The following is an 18,887-nucleotide window of genomic DNA, read 5'->3' as shown; positions in this document are numbered from 1 at the left end:
CAGCTATTATGAGGGGGCATAGCTTTAAATTAAGGGGGGGGGGGGTAGGTATAGGACAGATGGTACGGGTATGTTCTTTACTCAGCGAGTCGTGAGTTCGTGGAATGCCCTGCCAGTAGCAGTGGTGGACTCTCCCTCATTATGGGCATTTAAGCGGGCATTGGATAGGCATATGGAGGATAGTGGGCTAATATAGGTTAGGTGGGCTTGGATCGGCGCAACATCGAGGGCCGAAGGGCCTGTACTGCGCTGTATTCTTCTATGTTCTATGTTCTAACAAGAAGGGTCAGGTGTGTGAGATACTGTTAGGGCATCAGGGACAGTGCAGTGTATGAGACAGTTAGAGGATCAGGATGAGCGAGGTATGTGAGTTACTGTTAGTGAGGGGTTCAAGGATGTATGAGACAGACGGGATCAGGGAGTTTGAGATGTATGAGACATTGTCAGCGAGGGGATCAGGGTGGATGAGGTGTACGAGACACTTAATGAGGGGATCAGGGAGAGCATGGTGTATAAGACACTGTTCATGAGGAATATAAATCATGAAGGTTTAAGAGGCTTTGGGACTCTTGGTGGCAGGTTTTCACTTTGTTGCAACTACCTATGGAATTTGCATTTCTTAATATCATTGGGAACCTGCCAACATGCTGCCAGCCTGGCCCTTTCTGGTCTGTGGAGGTTTGGAATGTGGTCCAAGGTAGAGGTCAATGTATTGTTGCTGTGGCCATCTGGTGTAAGGGGCTCTTGCTGGGAGTTGTGCACCTTCTGGTATTTGGACTTGTATAATTTACATTTTTTCCCTATTTTTATGTGCATTTTTACAGTCAGGTTAACCAGGACACCGCATTCACATCTTCCTCTTGTTTTTCAGGTACTGACTTGTCTGGTAAGTTAATATGTTTCACAATGACCTGTTTGTGAAATGTTGCTTTCTTTGATTTGTAGGTGACAAAACATTGGATGGCTACAGCAAGAAAAAATATATCTGCAAACTTCTGTTTATCTTCCTCCTTGGTCATGACATTGATTTTGGTCACATGGAAGCAGTTAACCTACTTAGTTCGAATAAATATACAGAGAAGCAAATTGTAAGTGGGACAGCAGTCACTGCCTTATTATGCCTTATACAGATTGTCATCACAGTAATAATACTAAGCACAACAGGAACACTGTCGTTATAAACATGGCACTGAATGGTAGTATTTGGCAGGGAATCTGTACCTTTACAAGTCCAAGGTGGCATTTTGTGTGGGCATGCTTGATTGTGATTATTCCTGTTGCTTAGATTTCTGCTCTGCTGTGAATCCACAGGGAAATGCCTGTCCTTTTTCTACTTGTTCACTTTGTAACAATGTGGTTTTACATTTGGCTCTTGCAAGTCGAAAACCACATGCGGAAAGGTCAAGGCAGTAAGGTGAAGATGAGACTGATATACAATCACGTGAGCTTTTTGATGCATTTCTTGTGCTGGGTTACCTTGTTGGATGAAGGTTAACAGTCCTGTATACAAGCTTTGCCCATTTAGCCTAATCCTTGTGCACAGAAAGCCTTATAAACAGACGTCAGACCGATTCTGCAGCTCTCGTGCATCATCCTCCTGACTGTTTTATAGACAGAGAGGAAAGTGTAAATAACAAGAGGCGATAAAAGGAAAACCTTTTCCTGCAGCAAGTGTTTAAGATCTAGAATGCATGGCCTGAGAGTTGATTCATTCATAGTTTTCAAAGGGTGTTGGATGATTAGCTAAAGAGAAAACATTAATAGGGTTACAGTGAAAATGTGGGTGACTGAGACTAATTGAGAGTGTTGAAACAAGTTAGCATTGACCCAGCCAGTCGAATGGTATCCTATGCTGTGGCATTTTGTGATTCTTTCTTTGCTGTTTTTCTCACTGTGGTAACGTAAATGTCCAAGAGATTTTAGTGTGGGGTAATAGAAACATGTGGCATGACTGTTGATGCCTGCTTGTGCTGGACACAATAATGGCTTGAGATTAGCTTGTACTTCTGAGGTGTTCTGTCCGAGTCTGTGCTCCCACTCCCAAACTGTCTCTTTTGCTGTCACCTGCTGTCCCCCTACCCTGTCCCAAATTCAATAAGTGTAGCACTCATCATCTTGTCATTCTCTCACACTCAGTAATTCACAAATCTGTACTCCACAACCATCGCCCTTATGCTTTTCCCCCATCCTCAATCTCATTAACTCGTTTTGATACCACCTATCACAATCATGCACGTAATTCTCCTTTTGGTTTTCCTGAAATCCATGATTGTGCCTCCTACAACAATGCCAGATCCATAAAGCTTTCTCCTCTACTGGTGCATCTATCCCAATCTTCTAAGAACCATAATCCTGGACTCACACAGAAAGGAAACGCTTTCTGAGCTCTCCCTGTTGTTCTGAAGTCCCAGCTTTCACCATCCCAATATGGCTGTCCAACTCCCCACTGCTCCCTTCTGACTTTATATTCTAGGCCTGGAGCAAAAGGAGAAGTAAAATTAACAACAGATAAATGAGCTTTTAAAAAAAGCTGTGGAGATTGTGAATGTTGTCTCTGAATTTAACCTTAAGCAGTCACTAACACTCACATAGGGTTCAGAATAATTCAATTTGCAATTTTAAACTAATGATGAAACTCTGAATTATATGTAACCAAGCAGGACATTCAGTTACTCCCAGTGAGCAATGCAGCATGAGATTGATAAGTGAATACAACACATTAATCCTTTTAATTTAACAAAATGAATGTCAAATTCTATCAATTATCATTAATCTGTGGTTGAATCTGAGTGATAGGTTGCTCATTCTTTGGTGAGTAATGATCATCTATCCAATGTTCCTGCTTAATGCATCAATGGGGACTGTAGGATGAATGTACAGACCCCCTGGCTCAGAATCAGTGAGTTTGAGAGATACCAGAATATAATGATAAAGCTGACAGTGTCAGATGCTGATAAACAGGTTCTGTACTTAATGTACCCTTTCTCTATCTGTCTGAAATAATTGCAGGGTTACCTTTTCATCTCAGTCTTAGTGAATTCAAACAGCGAGTTGATGCGTTTGATAAACAATGCCCTTAGAAATGACCTGGCCAGCCGTAACCCCACCTTCATGGGCCTGGCCCTACACTGCATCGCAAATGTTGGAAGCCAGGAGATGGCAGAGGCTTTTGCTAGTGAGATTCCAAAAATACTTGTTGCTGGGTAAGTGCCATTGTGACAATAAATTGCATTTTTGAAAGGGCAGGTTTCACATCCTGTGTATAATATTTTACAACAGTGCTTTCACAGTGCATTCATCCATATGTCTGCCTTGCCTTCTCATTAACTTTATTTTGTGTGGGCATACCACCTTAAACAGAATACAAAAAAAGTATTAGTCTGTTACCTGGGATATTTAGTCATGCATTGCTTGATGTTCTCATCTGTTCCTAAAACTATTTGCAGTTCAAAAAAAAACTTTTGTTTTTAGTGAAGTGTTTGCCTCTCACCCTATTCTCATCGTTTTCAGTGTGTGCTGCGTTAGGATTCCACAGACACAAGTTGATTTGCAGTTGGATCTTTATGTATGAGCCCAGTGTCAGTGTATCTGACTGCAGAGGGAAGAGGAATAGCTAAGATAAGTCCCATATTAGTTCTTGCGGTCAGTGCATGTCTGTCTTTTCTTGGGAAAGTGATCAGGAATGGGGATGCTTCTTCCTTGTCATGGTGCTATCAAAGTGCAGTAAGATTAACTGTAGCTCCACACCATTCTCCAAACGGGTGTTGCTGTGCAGATACTGAACCTGTAAGCTGCTGGTTTATACGTCTGAGCTAAAGAGAGCGAGGTGAGAGTGACTGCTTGTATCACTAATAAAACTGGAGTCAGGAAAATTCCAGCTCGTTGGAGTCATATCTGGCACATACAAAGATGGTAGTGGCTAAAAGGGGCTTGAAATGTCCTTGGCATGTAGGATTAAGGAGAATTCCAAGGCACTTTGTGTGTATATATTATATATATATTAGGAGCAAGAGCGTAACTAGGGAAAGGGTAGGTCCACTCCAGGACAATCATTTATATATCAGGCTAGAGGAAGTGAGTGAGGTCCTTAAGGAGTAGTTTGTATCGGTATTCACCAAGCAGGTGGAAATGGATGATGGTAAGATTAAGGAGGGGTATATTGATATTCTGAGGCATGTTGATATAAAAAAGGAGGGGGTGTTGGGTGTTCTGAAAAGCATTAAGGTAGATAAGTCCTGAGGGCCTGATGAGATCAATCCCAGGAAACAGAGAAACAAAGGAGGAGATTGCTGGGGCCTTGACAGACATCGTTATATCTTCTTTAATCACAGGCAGCCCCAGAAGACTGGAGAATAGTCAATGTTGTTCCTTTGTTCAAGAAGGGAAACAGGGATAATCCAAGAAACTATAAGGTGATGAGCCTCCCGTTAGTAGGAGGGAAATTATCAGAGAAGATTCTTAGCGACATGATTTATTTGCATTTGGAAAGTAGTGGACTTATTAGGGATAGTCAACATGGCTTTGTGCAGAGGAGGTCTTGTCTCAGTTTCATTGAGTTTTTGAGGAAATGACAAAAATGATTGAGGATAAAGCAGTGGATGTTGTCTACAAGGACTTTATTAAAGTATTTGACAAGTTCTCGCACGGTAGGCCCGTCCAAAAAATGAAGTGACATGGAATCCACAGTGAGTTGGATACAAAATTGACTTGGTCACAGCATACAGAGGGTAGTTGTGGAGGGGTGTTTTTTTGACTAGAGACCTGGGAGCCATTGTGTTCCTCAAGCATCAATGCTGGCATATCTGTAGCATATAATATATTATAATAACTTGGATAAAAATGCAGGTAGTCTGATTAATAAATTTGCAGACGACAATAAAGCTGGTGAAATTGTGGATAGTGAGGAGGATTGTGAAAAGATACGGCAGGATATTGAAATGGCAGATAGAGTTTAATCCAAACAAGTGTGAAGCAATATATATTTGGAGATCAAATGCAAGAGGAAAGAATGGTAGGACCTTTTGGATTGATATTTGGAGGGATCTTGGGGTATCTAGCTCCCTGAAAGTTGCAACACTAGTGGATATGGTAGTAAAGAAGTCATGCTTGCCTTCTTTGGTCAGGGCATTGAGTATAAAAGCTGGCAAGTTATATTGCAGCTATATATAGTTTAGTTCGGCCACATTTGGAATATTGTGTGTAGTTCTGGTCACCACACTATGAGAAGGATATAGAGGCTTTGAAGAGGGTGCAAAAAAGTTTTACCAGTACGTTGCTTGCCTTGGAACAGTACCTTACAAACCCAGTAGGAGCTATGTGTATATCTACTTGATGCATTGCAGAAATTCAGCAGATGTACTTAAACAGCACCTTTCAACCCATGACCGCTTCCATCTAGAGAGACAAGGGCAGCAGATACAGAGGAATGCCACCCCCTGCAAGTTTCCCTTCAAGCCACTTATCATCCTGACTTTGAAATATATCACTAATCCTTCAGTGTCGCTGGGACAAAATTCCTCCCTCTCCAGCAATGCTGTAGGTGTATCTATACCAAATAAACTGCCCTGGTTTAAGAATGATTCGGAGATGCTGGTGTTGGACTGGGGTGTACAAAGTTAAAAATCACACAACACCAGGTTATAGTCCAATCACGCTGACAATCACCTGATGAAGGAGCGTCGCTCCAAAAGCTAGTGTGCTTCCAATTAAACCTGTTGGACTATAATGTGGTGTTGTGTGATTTTTAACCTGGTTTAAGGAGGTAGTTAATCACCAAACAAATGCTGCAATGCCCATATCCCCTTGATGAATAAACACAAGTGCGTTAGTCAGTAGAGAACTCCCAGACTCGGACCTGCTTTTGTTGCTACAGCATTTATATGATAGTCCCATTAAGTTTTTGATCAATAGTGGTGGTCAGGAGTTTAATAGTGGAGAATGCTGGTTGGATTCACTCACACTAGGGATGGCCTGTCTGCTTATCAACCTAAGCATGAGAAATTGCAAGGGTTAGTAAACTTGTAAATGTACGGTTACCTCCGGGATATCTTGAGTAACTCTACTGCCATCAGTCCTCTTTAATGGTATTAATCTAAGTGACTAATACTCTAAGAGACCACATCTTATTTTATATGAACTAAAGACTGGAAATGGATTCTCTTTCTAAAAGGGGAGGAGACAAAGAGTTGGTTGTAGCTTTGGGAGAACCAGTGCAAATAACTTGTGCATGTGAAACAATGTTGCCTTTTGGGAAAATTGAGTCCAGGCAAATTGGCACCTTTTTCTATTGGTTTAGGAGAGCTCAGCACAGGAACAAACCTCTGATTGGTCAGGTTGCAGTTTAATAAAACCTGTGAGGACAGTGAAACAGAGAGAATTAAGGAGCAATTCAGAAGTCAGCTGCATCAGTGTTTCTTCCATTCCGTGTAACTTTTCTCTCATTTTCTGTCATTTATTCCAGAAATTAAAAGAAATATTTTTTTAGCCAAAATACAATCAGAAAGATCCCAGATCTAACCAAACAGCAATGAATTATAAACTGATCATTGCTGTGCAAGTAACTTGGAGACATTATGTAAGAAATGAAAGAATTGTGAAACCAACTTTGCAGTTTTGTAACCTTGTAAAATAATGAACTTTGTAATTTTGGCTTGTTCCTCTGGATTTTTTCCCCCTCTCTACTCATAACATTTGTATTTTGCCTGTTTTTTTTTGTTTTGTGAGCGAGGGTCTAGATTGTAAAATGAGTAAAGTTTAAATCATATAAGTTAAATATCCTATTTATTTACAATTCTTGTTGGAGTTAAGAGTTAAAATAAAGAGTTTTGTTTAATTGCTGAAGAAACCTGATGTAGTTTGCTTTTGTCCTGGGCAGCACCAAGTCAGAGGTGATATATGATTCATGGTAATTTGATTGAGTCTTAACACTTGACATGACTCTTAAACAGAAGATAGGCTCGATCTTGAATGATCAGTAAATGGGTTTATTATATATTACATAATAGCTAATTTCATTACATCTAAGACATATGTTCTGTTGTGAGACATCAGGCTTAACTTCAGAGTAAATAGACAATAGACAATAGGTGCAGGAGTAGGCCATTCTGCCCTTTGAGCCAGCACCACCATTCATTATGATCATGGCTGATCATCCTCAATCAGTATCCTGTTCCTGCCTTATCTCCATAACCCTTGATTCCACTATCCTTAAGAGCTCTATCCAACTCTTTCTTGAAAGTATCCAGAGACTTGGCCTCCACAGCCTTCTGGGGCAGAGCATTCCATACACCCACCACTCTCTGGGTGAAGAAGTTTCTCCTCCACTCTGTTCTAAATGGCCTACCCCTTACATTACTAATTTGGTTCTATGTTATTTCCTGTTCTCTAGATTAGCATTCCTGTTCTGTCCCATTGCATGATGCTGAGCCACATCCAGAACAGTCTTAGAACATAGAACTGTACAGCAAAGGAATGGGCCCTTCGGCCCATGATATTGTACTAAATATAACATCAAATTGAACTAATCCCTTCTGCTTGCCCTTGATCCATATTCCTCCATTCCTTGCATATTCATGTGCTTAAATGCCCCTATAATATCTGCCTACACGATCACCCATGGCAGCGTGTTCCAGACTCCTACAACTCCGCGTAAAAAGACTTGCCCCTCACATCTCCTTTGTACTTTCTGTTTCTCACCTTAAATGCCGCTCCTTAATATTAGACATTTCAACTCTGGGAAAAAGATTCTGACTGTCAACCCCTAACTATGCATCTCATAATTTTATAGACTTCTATCAAGTCTCTCCTCACTCCCGGCTGCTCCAGAGAAAACAACCCAATGGGTTGTAAGTTTGCTCGCTGAGTTGGAAGGTTTGTTTTCAGATGTTTCACCACCATACTAAGTAACATCGTCAGTGAACCTGGTAACACACTAGTGTTATGTCCTGCTTTCTGTTTATGTGTCTCGGTTTCTTAAGGTGGGTGATATCATTTCTAGTTCTTTTACTCAGAGGATGGTAGATGGGGTCCAAATCGATGCGTTTATTGATGGAGTTCTGGTTAGAATGCCAGGCCTCTAGGAATTCCTTTGTTTAGCTTGTCCTATGGTGGATATGTTGTCCCAATCAAAGTGGTGGCTTTCCTTGTCTGTATGTAAAGATACTGGTGATAGTGGGTCATGTCTTTTGGTGGCTAGTTGGTGTTCATGTATCCTGGTTGCTAGTTTTCTGCCTGTTTGTCCGATGTGGTGTTTATTACAGTCCTGGCAAGGTATTTTGAAAATGACATTCATTTTGCTGATTGTTTGTTAGGTTCATTAGCCGCTATTTAAGTGTGTTGGTAGGTTTGTGGGCTACCATGATGCCAAGTAGTCTGGAAGTCATTTCAGAGATGTCTTTGATGTGAGATAATGTGGCTCGAGTTTCTGGGTGCGTTGTGTCTGTTTGTTTGGGTTTGTTGTTGAGAAATTGGCACACTGTGTTTATTGGGTACCCGTTCTTCCTGAATATGCTGTGGAGGTATTTTTCTTAGGCTGTTTGTAATTCCTGCATGCTGTAGTGTGTTTTGGCTCATTGAAATAATGTCCTGATGCAGCTCCGTTTGTGGGTGTTGGGATGATTGCTTCTATAGTTAAGTATTTTGTCTGTGTCTGTTGTTTTTCTGTAGACGCTGGTTTGAAGTTCTCCATTAACTGTTCATTCTACTGTGACATCTAGGAATGGGAGTCTGTTGTCATTCTCCTCCTCTTTTGTGAATTTTATGCCATTAAGAATATTGTTGATGGTGTTTACCCATGTAGCAGACCTAGTGGGCGGCACGGTGGTACAGTGGTTAGCACTGCTGCCTCGCAGCGTCAGAGACCCGGGTTCAATTCCCGCCTCAGACGACTGACTGTGTGGAGTTTGCACGTTCTCCCCGTGTCTGCGTGGGTTTCCTCCGGGTGCTCCGCTTTCCTCCCACAGTCCAAAGATGTGCAGGTCAGGTGAATTGGCCATGCTAAATTGCCCGTAGTGTTAGGTAAGGGATAAATGTAGGGGTATGGATGTGTTACGCTTCGGCGGGTCGGTGTGGACTTGTTGGGCCGAAGGGCCTGTTTCCACACTGTAAGTAATCTAATCTAATCTAAAGTTTGGGTTGGATAGTTGGGTGGGCTGTTTGTTCGAGTCTCTGTATTACTGCTTCTGCTCGGAACCTTGATATTGGTGGTTCCCATTGGTGTCCAGTTGATTTGTTTTTAGGTCTTGTTATTGAATGTGAAGTGAATGGTAAAGCACAGGTCTGCTAGTTTGAGGATGTTGTCTTTGCTAATGAAGTTGGTGCTGCTGGCGTTTGTTCCCAGTCTGGTGTCTGCTGCTTAGAGGCCTGGCATTCTAAACAGAACTCCATCAATAAACACATTGATTTGGACCCCATCCACCATTCTCTGAGAAAAAGAACCAGAAATTATATCACCCACCTTAAGAAACCAAGACACATAAATAGAATGTGGGACATAACACCAGTACTTCACTGGAGGCAGACTGATGATGTTGCCTAGTATGGTGATGAAACATCTGAAAACAAACCTTCCAGCACAGCAAGCAAACTTACAACCTGAAATTCAACTTGAGCTACAAATCTTCTCAAAAATTGCAAAAACAACCTGAGTTTTTCTGGCCTCTCCTTATAGCTCATACCTTCTAAACCAGGCAGCATCCTGCTAAACCTCTTCTGCACCCTTTCCAAAGCCTGCATATACTTCCTATAAGTAGGCAACCAGTATTTAATGCAATACTCTAAGTGTGGCCTAACCAAAGTCATATAAAGCTGCACATGACATCCTGACTCTTGTACTCAGTTCCCCTACCAATAAAGGTAAAGCATGCCATATGCCTTCTTTACCACCCTATCTACTTGCATGGCCACTTTCAGGGAGCTATGGGGTAAAACTCAAGGATCCTTCTGAACATCAATGCTGTTCAGGGTCCTGCCATTAACTATATACTTTCACTTAACATTTGATCTCCCAAAGTGCAGCACCTCACACTTACTTGCATTAAATTCTATCTGTCATTTCTCCACCCATGTCTGCAGTTGATCTATATGCTGCTGTGTGCTTTGACAATTTTATACACTATCTATAGCTCCATCGATCTTTGTATCATTTGCAAACTTACCAACCCAACCATCTACGTTTTCATCCAAGTCATTTATATATATCACAAACAGCAGAGCTCCCAGTATGGATCCCTGCGCAACACCACTAGTTATGGACCTCTGGCCAGAAAAATATCCTTCCACCGCTACCCTCCACCTTCAATGGGCAAGCCGGTTATGAATCCCACCAGCCAAGTCATCATGGAGTCCATGCATCTTAATCTTCTGACGGAACCTACAATGAGGAATCTTGTCAATAGCCTTACTAAAATCGACAAAGTCAAGATGGTGGCTCAGTGGTTAGCACTGCTGCTTCACAGTGCCAGGGACCCAGGTTTGATTCCAACCTTAGGCAACTGTCTGTGTTGAATTTGCACATGGCTGCATGGGTTTTCTCCGTGTGCTCCAGTTTCCTCTCGCAATCCTACGGTGTGCAGATTAGGTGAATTGGCCATGCTAAAATTGCCCATATCGTTCAGGAATATGTAGGTTAGGTGCATTAGGCGTGGGTAAATGCAGGGGAATGGTCTGGGTGGTTACACTTTGGAGGGTCGCTGTGGGCATTTTGGGCCAAGTAGCCTGTTTCCATACTGTAGAGATTGTATTTTTAAAAAATCCACTGCTTTACCCTCATCAATCACCTTTGTCACCTCCTTGAAAAGTTTAATCAATTTAATAAGACACGATCTGCCCCGCACAAAGCCATTCTGACTGTCCCTAATTAGGCTATGCTTTTCCAAATATGTATAAATCCTGTCTCTAGGAATTCTCTCCAATAGTTTCCCAACTACCGATGTGAACTTACTGGTGTATAATCTCCTGGATTGCACCTATTTCCTTTCTTGAACAGAAGAACAACTTTAGCTACTCACCAACTCTCTGGGACCTCTCCAGTGGCTAGCAAGGATACTAGTTGAATCCTTAGTCCATTATCTCTGTGCAGTTGTCTCAAGCTGTTTTGTAAGTTCTGATTCCTGCATTAGAAATATTGCAACATCTTCAAACACAAGCTCCGCCTCTTCTCTTTATGTCTGTCTTCTCAGCATTCAACACTACTGCTGTCTTATTGTTTTGAATATTTAACCAGAAACACTCTCCTATGAACTATTTTGCCCCTGTTCATCCTCCTGCTGTTGTCATATGGAGACTTAATTTCATTATAGTAAACACCTCTCTCTAACTGAAGACAGGAATGAATGAACTTCACATATTCTATCAATAAAGCTTTGATCCATCATGCGTTCCATTCCCTGATCAGCAGAAAGCCATCTCACCTCATTGCGTCTTTAACCACAAATGAGGTATGTACATGGTGTGAACTATCATTGCCACATTATCCACCTGGGGCCTTGCCATTCATGCACATGAGAAAGGGAGAGGCAGCTGGGACAATGGACAGTCATGGTTCAACACCGGAGATTGTTTATTGCAGTGGGACTAGTTGCGCTCACTATTTCCTTGTGGACTTTTCCTGGTCCTCAGCATGTTGATGTGACTGTGGTAGCACGGTGTGCTATTTTAATGGCAGGTCAGGCTGTAGTATTTATGGAGCACACACAAAGTGCTTCTGTAATCTGCCTTTATTTGTAATGTACACAGCAACCTCTGGACAAGCAAATCTTTTTAACATGTTGTGGTTGGGAGTCTATTGTAGGCTTTGTTGAAAGTATTGTTTTCAGATATTTGTATGCATTTTGAAAATGTCCTGCTCTTCTCCAATTCCAGTGTTACTTTTACTCTCTCTGGATGAAGGATATTTGGGTTGTGTTATTTCTTCTGTTATTGGATGTATATTGATCTTGCAGTGATACTATGGACAGTACAAAACAGAGTGCTGCTCTGTGTCTGCTGCGGTTGTACAGGACATCTCCATATCTGGTGCCAATGGGAGAATGGACGTCACGAGTCATTCACCTTCTGAACGACCAGCACTTGGTAACACCACTCAAAATTTCCTACTAATAATGTGCATTAATTGAAGGATCACATTCCTTTTCTTGACTGTCGTACGTCTCCTCCATCCAGGGAGTTGTAACCGCAGCTACAAGTCTGATCACCATACTTGCACAGAAAAATCCTGAAGAGTTTCAAACTTCTGTGACCGTGGCGATTTCAAGGTTGAGCCGGGTAAGGCCTTTCCTTTGTTCAAGTGTAGCAGCTGATGTGAATTAAGATTTTAAAATTTAAAAAAGGAGCAACTGCACAAATCTTCAAGGGTCAACTATAGTTTTATACAGGTGCACAAATCCCATGGGCCAAGGTATTGTTTCGAGTGGGAGTTGATCCAGCGTACATTCCTTTCTGTGGAAGGTAGTCCAAACTGTTGTTATCCGTTAAGTGCAGAAATGTTTGAATTTCCTGCTAACAAGTCTGACTCAACTAAGATAAATACTTCATCACAGTCTAATCCAGTGATTCTCTTTGATCAAATCACTCTGTAACTTTTGATATTCCATAGGTTGTAATCCTAGTTTAATTAATCTCCCCTCATTGTCCTTCCAGGGTATAATTCTAGTAAATGTACACTGCTCTCGCTCAAACACCGATATCTCCTTCCAAAAGTGTGGGGCCCACAACTGCTCCCAGTGCCTCCAGGGTTGGTTGAAGCAGAGCTCTGTAACAGCTGAACCATGATGCCCAGCCCCTTGTGTTTGCGTCCTCGAGAGAAAGGCCAGACCTATAGCCTGAGGTTTAGTTTATTGTAAGGATGTCCTATAGTGTGGAGTCTGGTTTATTATAAGAATATGAATCCTATAGCATTGGATATAATTTATTATAAGAATGTGAATCCTATGTTGTTGGATATAATTTATTATAGGAATGTGACTCGTATTATGTGGGATATTGTTTAGTGTTGTAAAGACCACACCTTTGTGTTTTTCTGTTATTTTGAATGTAAATGTAAATAAGAAATTGACTGTTTTAACACCAAGGATTGAGAGTGGGAATTATTACACTTCTTAAAAGCAAGTTACTGAAACAGTGGAGGAGACTGTTCATAGATGGCTGGCACCAGAGGTGTGTACAAAGTGAGATTCGCTCAGCAACACGGAGCTGATTGGTTTGTGGAGTCATGATCAGGATAAAAAGAGGTATCAGCTTACCAATAACAATTTGATTAGCTCCTGGGTAACTAAACAGGTTGTTGGTGAGAATAATACTGGCAGAAACGTTTGGACCTGCAGAAGTGGAGGTGATGTGTCTTTCTTTCCATTAAAATCCTTTAAGCCTGAAGAAAGCCAGTTTATTTTCTATCACCAATTGCTGAAGCTATGGCTTAAACCAATAACTAAAAGACTTTGCAGAATGTTTGGATGTGCCATCTGTCTGTGCCTCCTGTGGGGAACTGAAAAGAATCTGGAGAAGGTAGCTGAAGGACATACAGCAAGTCCAAGCAAGCAGAAGGATCATTAAGGAATTCTGTGGGTTGGAGCTATTGAACTTATTTCTATCCACCCATATAATAAATGTTTTTGTTTGTTTGTCTATGTCAGTCTGAATGTGTGTGTCATGGGAGTTTATAAGGAGGTTAGAGTTTTAATTATAGTAGTTCACAGTTATTTGCGTATGATTAGATTTTATTCATTTACAATATATGGTAAATCTTAGTCAGTGCAGAAATCTGGTCTATGTTTTCTGTTTTAAACAGACAGGTGATTATGACTTTTCATACTTGGAAATGTTTTTTTAAGGTTAGTGGCAACTCTGGAGATACTGGAGCTTGATTCCCAGGGTACTACTCCAATGAAGGGTACTGAAATCTGGAGACTGGTCTGGGTTTGATTTTGAAGCAGAGCCAATAAGGATTTGGGTGCTGTATTAGTAAAGACTACAGGTGAAGGAAAACACCAGGTTGTCTACTGCATTAAAGACAAGGCAATTAAAGAAATTGTGAAGAATTTCCTGCAGATGGCAGAGTTGTCACACAGATACATTTGCAGAGCAAGCATGTTCATTTCCCCCATGAGCCAGTTTTATCAGTCAATTATATCTAATCACCGACATTGGTTTTGTAACTCCTAATCCCTTTAAAAACAAAAATTGATTTGAGTTGTGAAATTATTAAATGATATCAGTCTCAATTTTGCTTTTGAGAAGAGAGTTTCGGATTTCTGCTATTTTATGTGAAGCGCACACCCTAATGTCACAACGAAATGACCTACCTTAAATTTTAAAGTTAATATCCCCAGATTCTGGTGATTTTTGCTGTGGAAATCAATTTTCTCTATCCCTTTAATGCTCTGATAGCTGATTTTCTTATCTGACTTCCAGTGTAACAAAACTGTTAGAATAAGGACTTTCATAGGCCAGTGCCTGCTGTGAAAAGAAAATTTGAGATTTTTATGATGCTGAATGAGACACTGAACTCCCTAGTGAAGATATCAGTGTGGTAATGAATGTGTTGTAGGCAATCCAGCCCTGTTGATATTATAACAGAATTCTTGAATTAATTAGTTGAAAAGTGGTCACTAATGTTCACTAGCAATTTCATGAAACGAGTGTCTAGATGTGTGATTTAAAAGAAAGGATTGCACTAACATCCTGGTTTGTTCCTTGGTAGCCCAGAGCATGCTGGCTTTGTTTGTACAGCAAATAAGGTATTGTTTGTTTATTATTACAGATTGTATCATCTGCTTCGGCTGATCTCCAGGATTACACTTATTATTTTGTACCAGCTCCTTGGCTTTCGGTGAAGCTTCTGCGACTGCTGCAGTGCTATCCCCCACCAGGTGAGCTCTCCATGTCTCCATCAGGGGAGAATCCCAGTCCCAGTCCAGGTAGAGCCCTAATAACCAGTTTTGTGGCTAACGTCTTCCAACTTAGAGCAATTTGTTCAGAGCAAATGGTCCAAGGTTCAGTCCCTGATCTGTGCACCTTGTGGTGAATAGCTTGTGGTCACTCATGAGTCAAGAGTTGCGATTTGGGGGAAGTAGCAGAGCTGCTGGTTGCATGGGAGTTCAGTTGGGTAATGTGCGCACGTCCCCTTTTGATCTGGACCCACTAAGACACGATCACCAGACAACATTTTCATTCATCCAGCTCAAAATCACAGGAAAATTCTGAGACCAACAAACTCAGAACAGTTGACGGAATGAACCTGGAACTTAGATGGTTTTTCTGTTTTGGAGATGATGGAAGCGAGACTGTAATGTGGAGTCTGTCCTATGAGCAGTAGTGATTGTGTATAAATAACCAATTTCTGTCTCCTGCAGAGGATCCTGCTATTCGAGGGCGTTTAACTGAATGTCTTGAAACTATCCTGAACAAGGCCCAGGAGCCACCCAAGTCAAAGAAAGTGCAACATTCAAATGTCAAAAATGCAGTCCTGTTTGAGGCCATTAGCCTCATCATTCACCACGACAGGTCAGTCAGATAGGTTTGCAATTAAAAATAATTGCTGGGCCTTGCCCAGGATGACACTTAGATCTTGTTATATTTCAGTAATTTCATGTTTACCTCAATATTATTCAAGTCTCCCCTTACTGCAGCTTTTCTACTATTAAAGCAGCTGTCTTGCTAACCGCTCACACATCTCACTTTCATTAAGCAACAATATAAAACTTTCTTCCTTTCTGATAATAGATTCCTTATTTCTTCTTAACTTGATCCAGTCAGACTTTATCTGACCTTATTATTACCTGCTTACGCATTTGTCAAAGTCATGGTTGCTCTCGTTAACATAGCTGCCTCATAGCGCCAGGTTCCAGGTTCAATTCCAGCCTCTGGCGACTGTCTGTGTGGAGTTTGCACGTTCTCCCCATGTCTGTGTGGGTTTCCTGCCACAGTTCAAAGATGTGCAGGCTAGGTGGATTAGCCATGGGAAATGCAGGGTTACATGGATAGGGTAGGGTAGTGAGTCTGGGTGAGATGCTCTTTGAAGGGTTGGTATGGACTCAATCGGCCCAATGGCCTGTTTCCACACTGTAAGGATTCTACGATATCTACAATACTAGCTCCTCCAGTTCCATGGTCCATTCTCATTTAGCTTGGCTACACCAAGTCAGTGATTGGCATCTCCAAACACTTTACACTTTGGAAATTGTGGTCATATTAGACTGTGGGTGCTATAATGAATATGTGTGTTGCAGACAGACCCTGAGGTATCAAGCGTTAACAGAATGGTTACCTTCTTCAAGTTGTGCTCTCGAGATCTGGGTATAAGTTCAAATCCTATCAAGACAGCTGGGGTCTGCCACAGAGTCTTGGAAGTGATACAGTGCAGAAGGATACCATTCAACCCATCACGTCTGCACTGGCTCTTCAAACGAGCATCACGACAGTGCCATTCCTTGACCTTTGAACTCAATTAATTAATTAAACTTGGAATAATAATGAAATATAAGTCTGGGGACTCTGAAATCACCAGGTTGTTGCAAAACAAAATCCACCACTGAATATATTGAAGACTGGGATAGACAAACATTTGGTTTCATAGGGAATTATGGGACATGGGGAGTAAACAGGAAATTGGAAATGAAATACAAGATCAGCCATCAGCAGACCAGGCTCAACAGGCTGAATAGTCTACTCTTACTACATTCGTGTGATCCCATGATTGGATTCAAAATGAACTCACTGAGCTACTGGACTTTTGCTGTATATCAGCCATCCATATTTTATAATGTCGTGGACCTCAGGTTGAAATCCTGCTACACTTAATTCATCACATTTCATTTCCAGGGGACACTAAGTCTCAATTGGGAATCAAAATGCAATCTTAGTCTTCAAGCTGTACCCAACTTTTCATGTTGAGAATCTACTGTCAGTATTGGTCGAAATTAAAGCTCCCCCTGTACTCGAGTTGAAAAGGGTCATGCTGGAAAAGTACAGCAGGTAAGGCAGCATCCAGGGAATAAGAGAATCAACATTTCGGGTATGAGTCCTTTCACATATATGTGGGAGGGGGGAAAGGGGCAAGGAAGAGTGATAGTTAGGACAGTTCAAGAGGGTAGTACCGGGTTGGAGAGTTGGATCTGGGATGAAGTGGGGGGAGGAGAGATGAGGAGACTGGTGAAATCAACATTGATGCCATGTGGTTGGAGGGTCCCAAGATGGAAGATAGGGCGTTCTTCCTTCAGGTGTTGGGTGGTTTGAATTTGGCGGTGGAGGAGGGCCAGGACTTGCATGTCCTTGGCGGAGTGGGAGGGAGAGTGGACGTGGTCAGCCCCAGGGCATTTGGTGCATGTGTCCCAGAGATGTCTATCCCAGTCTCATTCCAGAAGAAGGGCCTGTGCCCGAAACGTCGAATCTCCTGTTCCCTGGATGCTGCCTGACCTGCTGTGCTGTTCCAGCAATAAAGTTTCAACTTTGATCTCCAGCATCTGCAGACCACACTTTCTCCTCCCAGAGATGTTCCCTGCAACGAATCTCAGGTTGGCATCCTGTCTCCCCACTATAGAGGAGACCACATTGAGAGCAGCAGACACAGTGGATCAGGGGTTTGGAGATGCAGGGAAATTTCTGCCAGATGTGGAAAGATCCTTTGGGGTCTTGGACAGAGGTGAGGGGCAGTATGGGCACAGGTTTTACACCTCTTGCGGCAGCAAGGGAATGTGCTGGGAGTGGTGGGTGGGTTGGTGAGTCACTGAGGGAATGGTCTCTGCGGAACACTGATTGGGTGGGGAGGGAAACATAAACCTCTGGTGGTGGGGTCTGATTGTAGGTGGTGGAAATGGCAGAGGATAATGTGCTGCATCCGGAGATTAGTGGGTGGAAGGTGAGGACCAGTGGGGGTTCTATCCTTGTAGTTGGAGAGGTGGGGTTCAAGGATGAAGGTGCAGGAAGTGGAGTAGATGTGCTGGAGGGCATTGTTGACCACGTGGGACGGGAAATTGCAGTCCTTGAGATAGCAAGCCATCTGAGATGTCCTGGAGTGGAATCACTCTTCCTGGGAGAGGATACAGCAGAGACAGAGGCGAAGGCGGAGGAATTGTGAGAAAGGGATAGTGCTTTTACTGGAGGGGGATGGGAGGAGGTATTGTCCAGGTAGCTGCAGGAGTCAGTGGGTTTGAAGTAGATGTTAGTCTTCCCAGCTGCCTTCCCTCCACCCGCACCCTCACCTCCTATTTATCTCTCAGCCCCCTTCTCCATCCACCCATCCAACATTCCTGATGAGCGACTCATACCTGAAATGTCGATTCTGCTGGTCCCCGGATGCTGCCTGACCTTCTGTGCTTTTCCAGTGCCACACTTTTCGACTCTGATCTCCAGCATCTGCAGTTCTCACTTTCTCCCTCCCTTCCTCACCACAATCCCTATCAAACACTTCCAGGACAGGGACTGTACGGGATTAGATACAGAGTAGAGTTATCTTTTTCTTGGTCTGAGCTGTTCACATTCAGGGCCTTCACCATCGTTCTCCTGAGGCCTGCTCTGTAAGGTTGCAGAATTTAAATGTCTGTTCTTTTTTTAACTTTGGAAGGTTGCCTACCCTGGTGCCTTGTATAGATAGGTGCTATTTGCTAGGTTGAATAGCTATATTGAGTGCCTGTTTCTTTTCTCCATTGGTTCCTTTAAGTTTTTTCATGTGCAAGACTGTGGAGGGATTTGAAAATGAGGATAAGCTGCCTCTATTGAATCAGTGTAGTTTTGGTGCATGGATGGAGGCCATTTAGTTCATTACTCCACATGAGCTTGAAAACAAATCCCAGTGTTCTGCTTTTCCTCCCTCAGCCTCTTGCTGTATCTATCATTGCTTCCTTGAATCTCAACTTGAATCTGCCGCTGCTATTCTGTGACAACAAATTATCTTC

General features: G+C 42.2%; 1 protein-coding gene across 1 annotated transcript in view; it reads left to right on the top strand.

Moving 5' to 3' along the window:
• Window positions 1-18,887, top strand: part of LOC122557988 (AP-2 complex subunit alpha-2-like) — a 102,375-nt gene that overhangs the window by 13,851 nt on the left and 69,637 nt on the right. Inside the window, exons 3-8 of the mRNA XM_043706289.1 lie at window positions 946-1,088; window positions 3,010-3,203; window positions 11,940-12,069; window positions 12,160-12,261; window positions 14,756-14,864; window positions 15,348-15,498. Of these exons, the coding sequence (XP_043562224.1) occupies window positions 946-1,088; window positions 3,010-3,203; window positions 11,940-12,069; window positions 12,160-12,261; window positions 14,756-14,864; window positions 15,348-15,498 (829 nt within the window). The remainder of the gene's footprint in view (window positions 1-945; window positions 1,089-3,009; window positions 3,204-11,939; window positions 12,070-12,159; window positions 12,262-14,755; window positions 14,865-15,347; window positions 15,499-18,887) is intronic.

Source organism: Chiloscyllium plagiosum, chromosome 16 (assembly GCF_004010195.1).
Source record: "Chiloscyllium plagiosum isolate BGI_BamShark_2017 chromosome 16, ASM401019v2, whole genome shotgun sequence".
Lineage (NCBI taxonomy): Eukaryota > Metazoa > Chordata > Chondrichthyes > Orectolobiformes > Hemiscylliidae > Chiloscyllium > Chiloscyllium plagiosum.
This window is presented reverse-complemented; position numbering and strand designations above follow the sequence as displayed.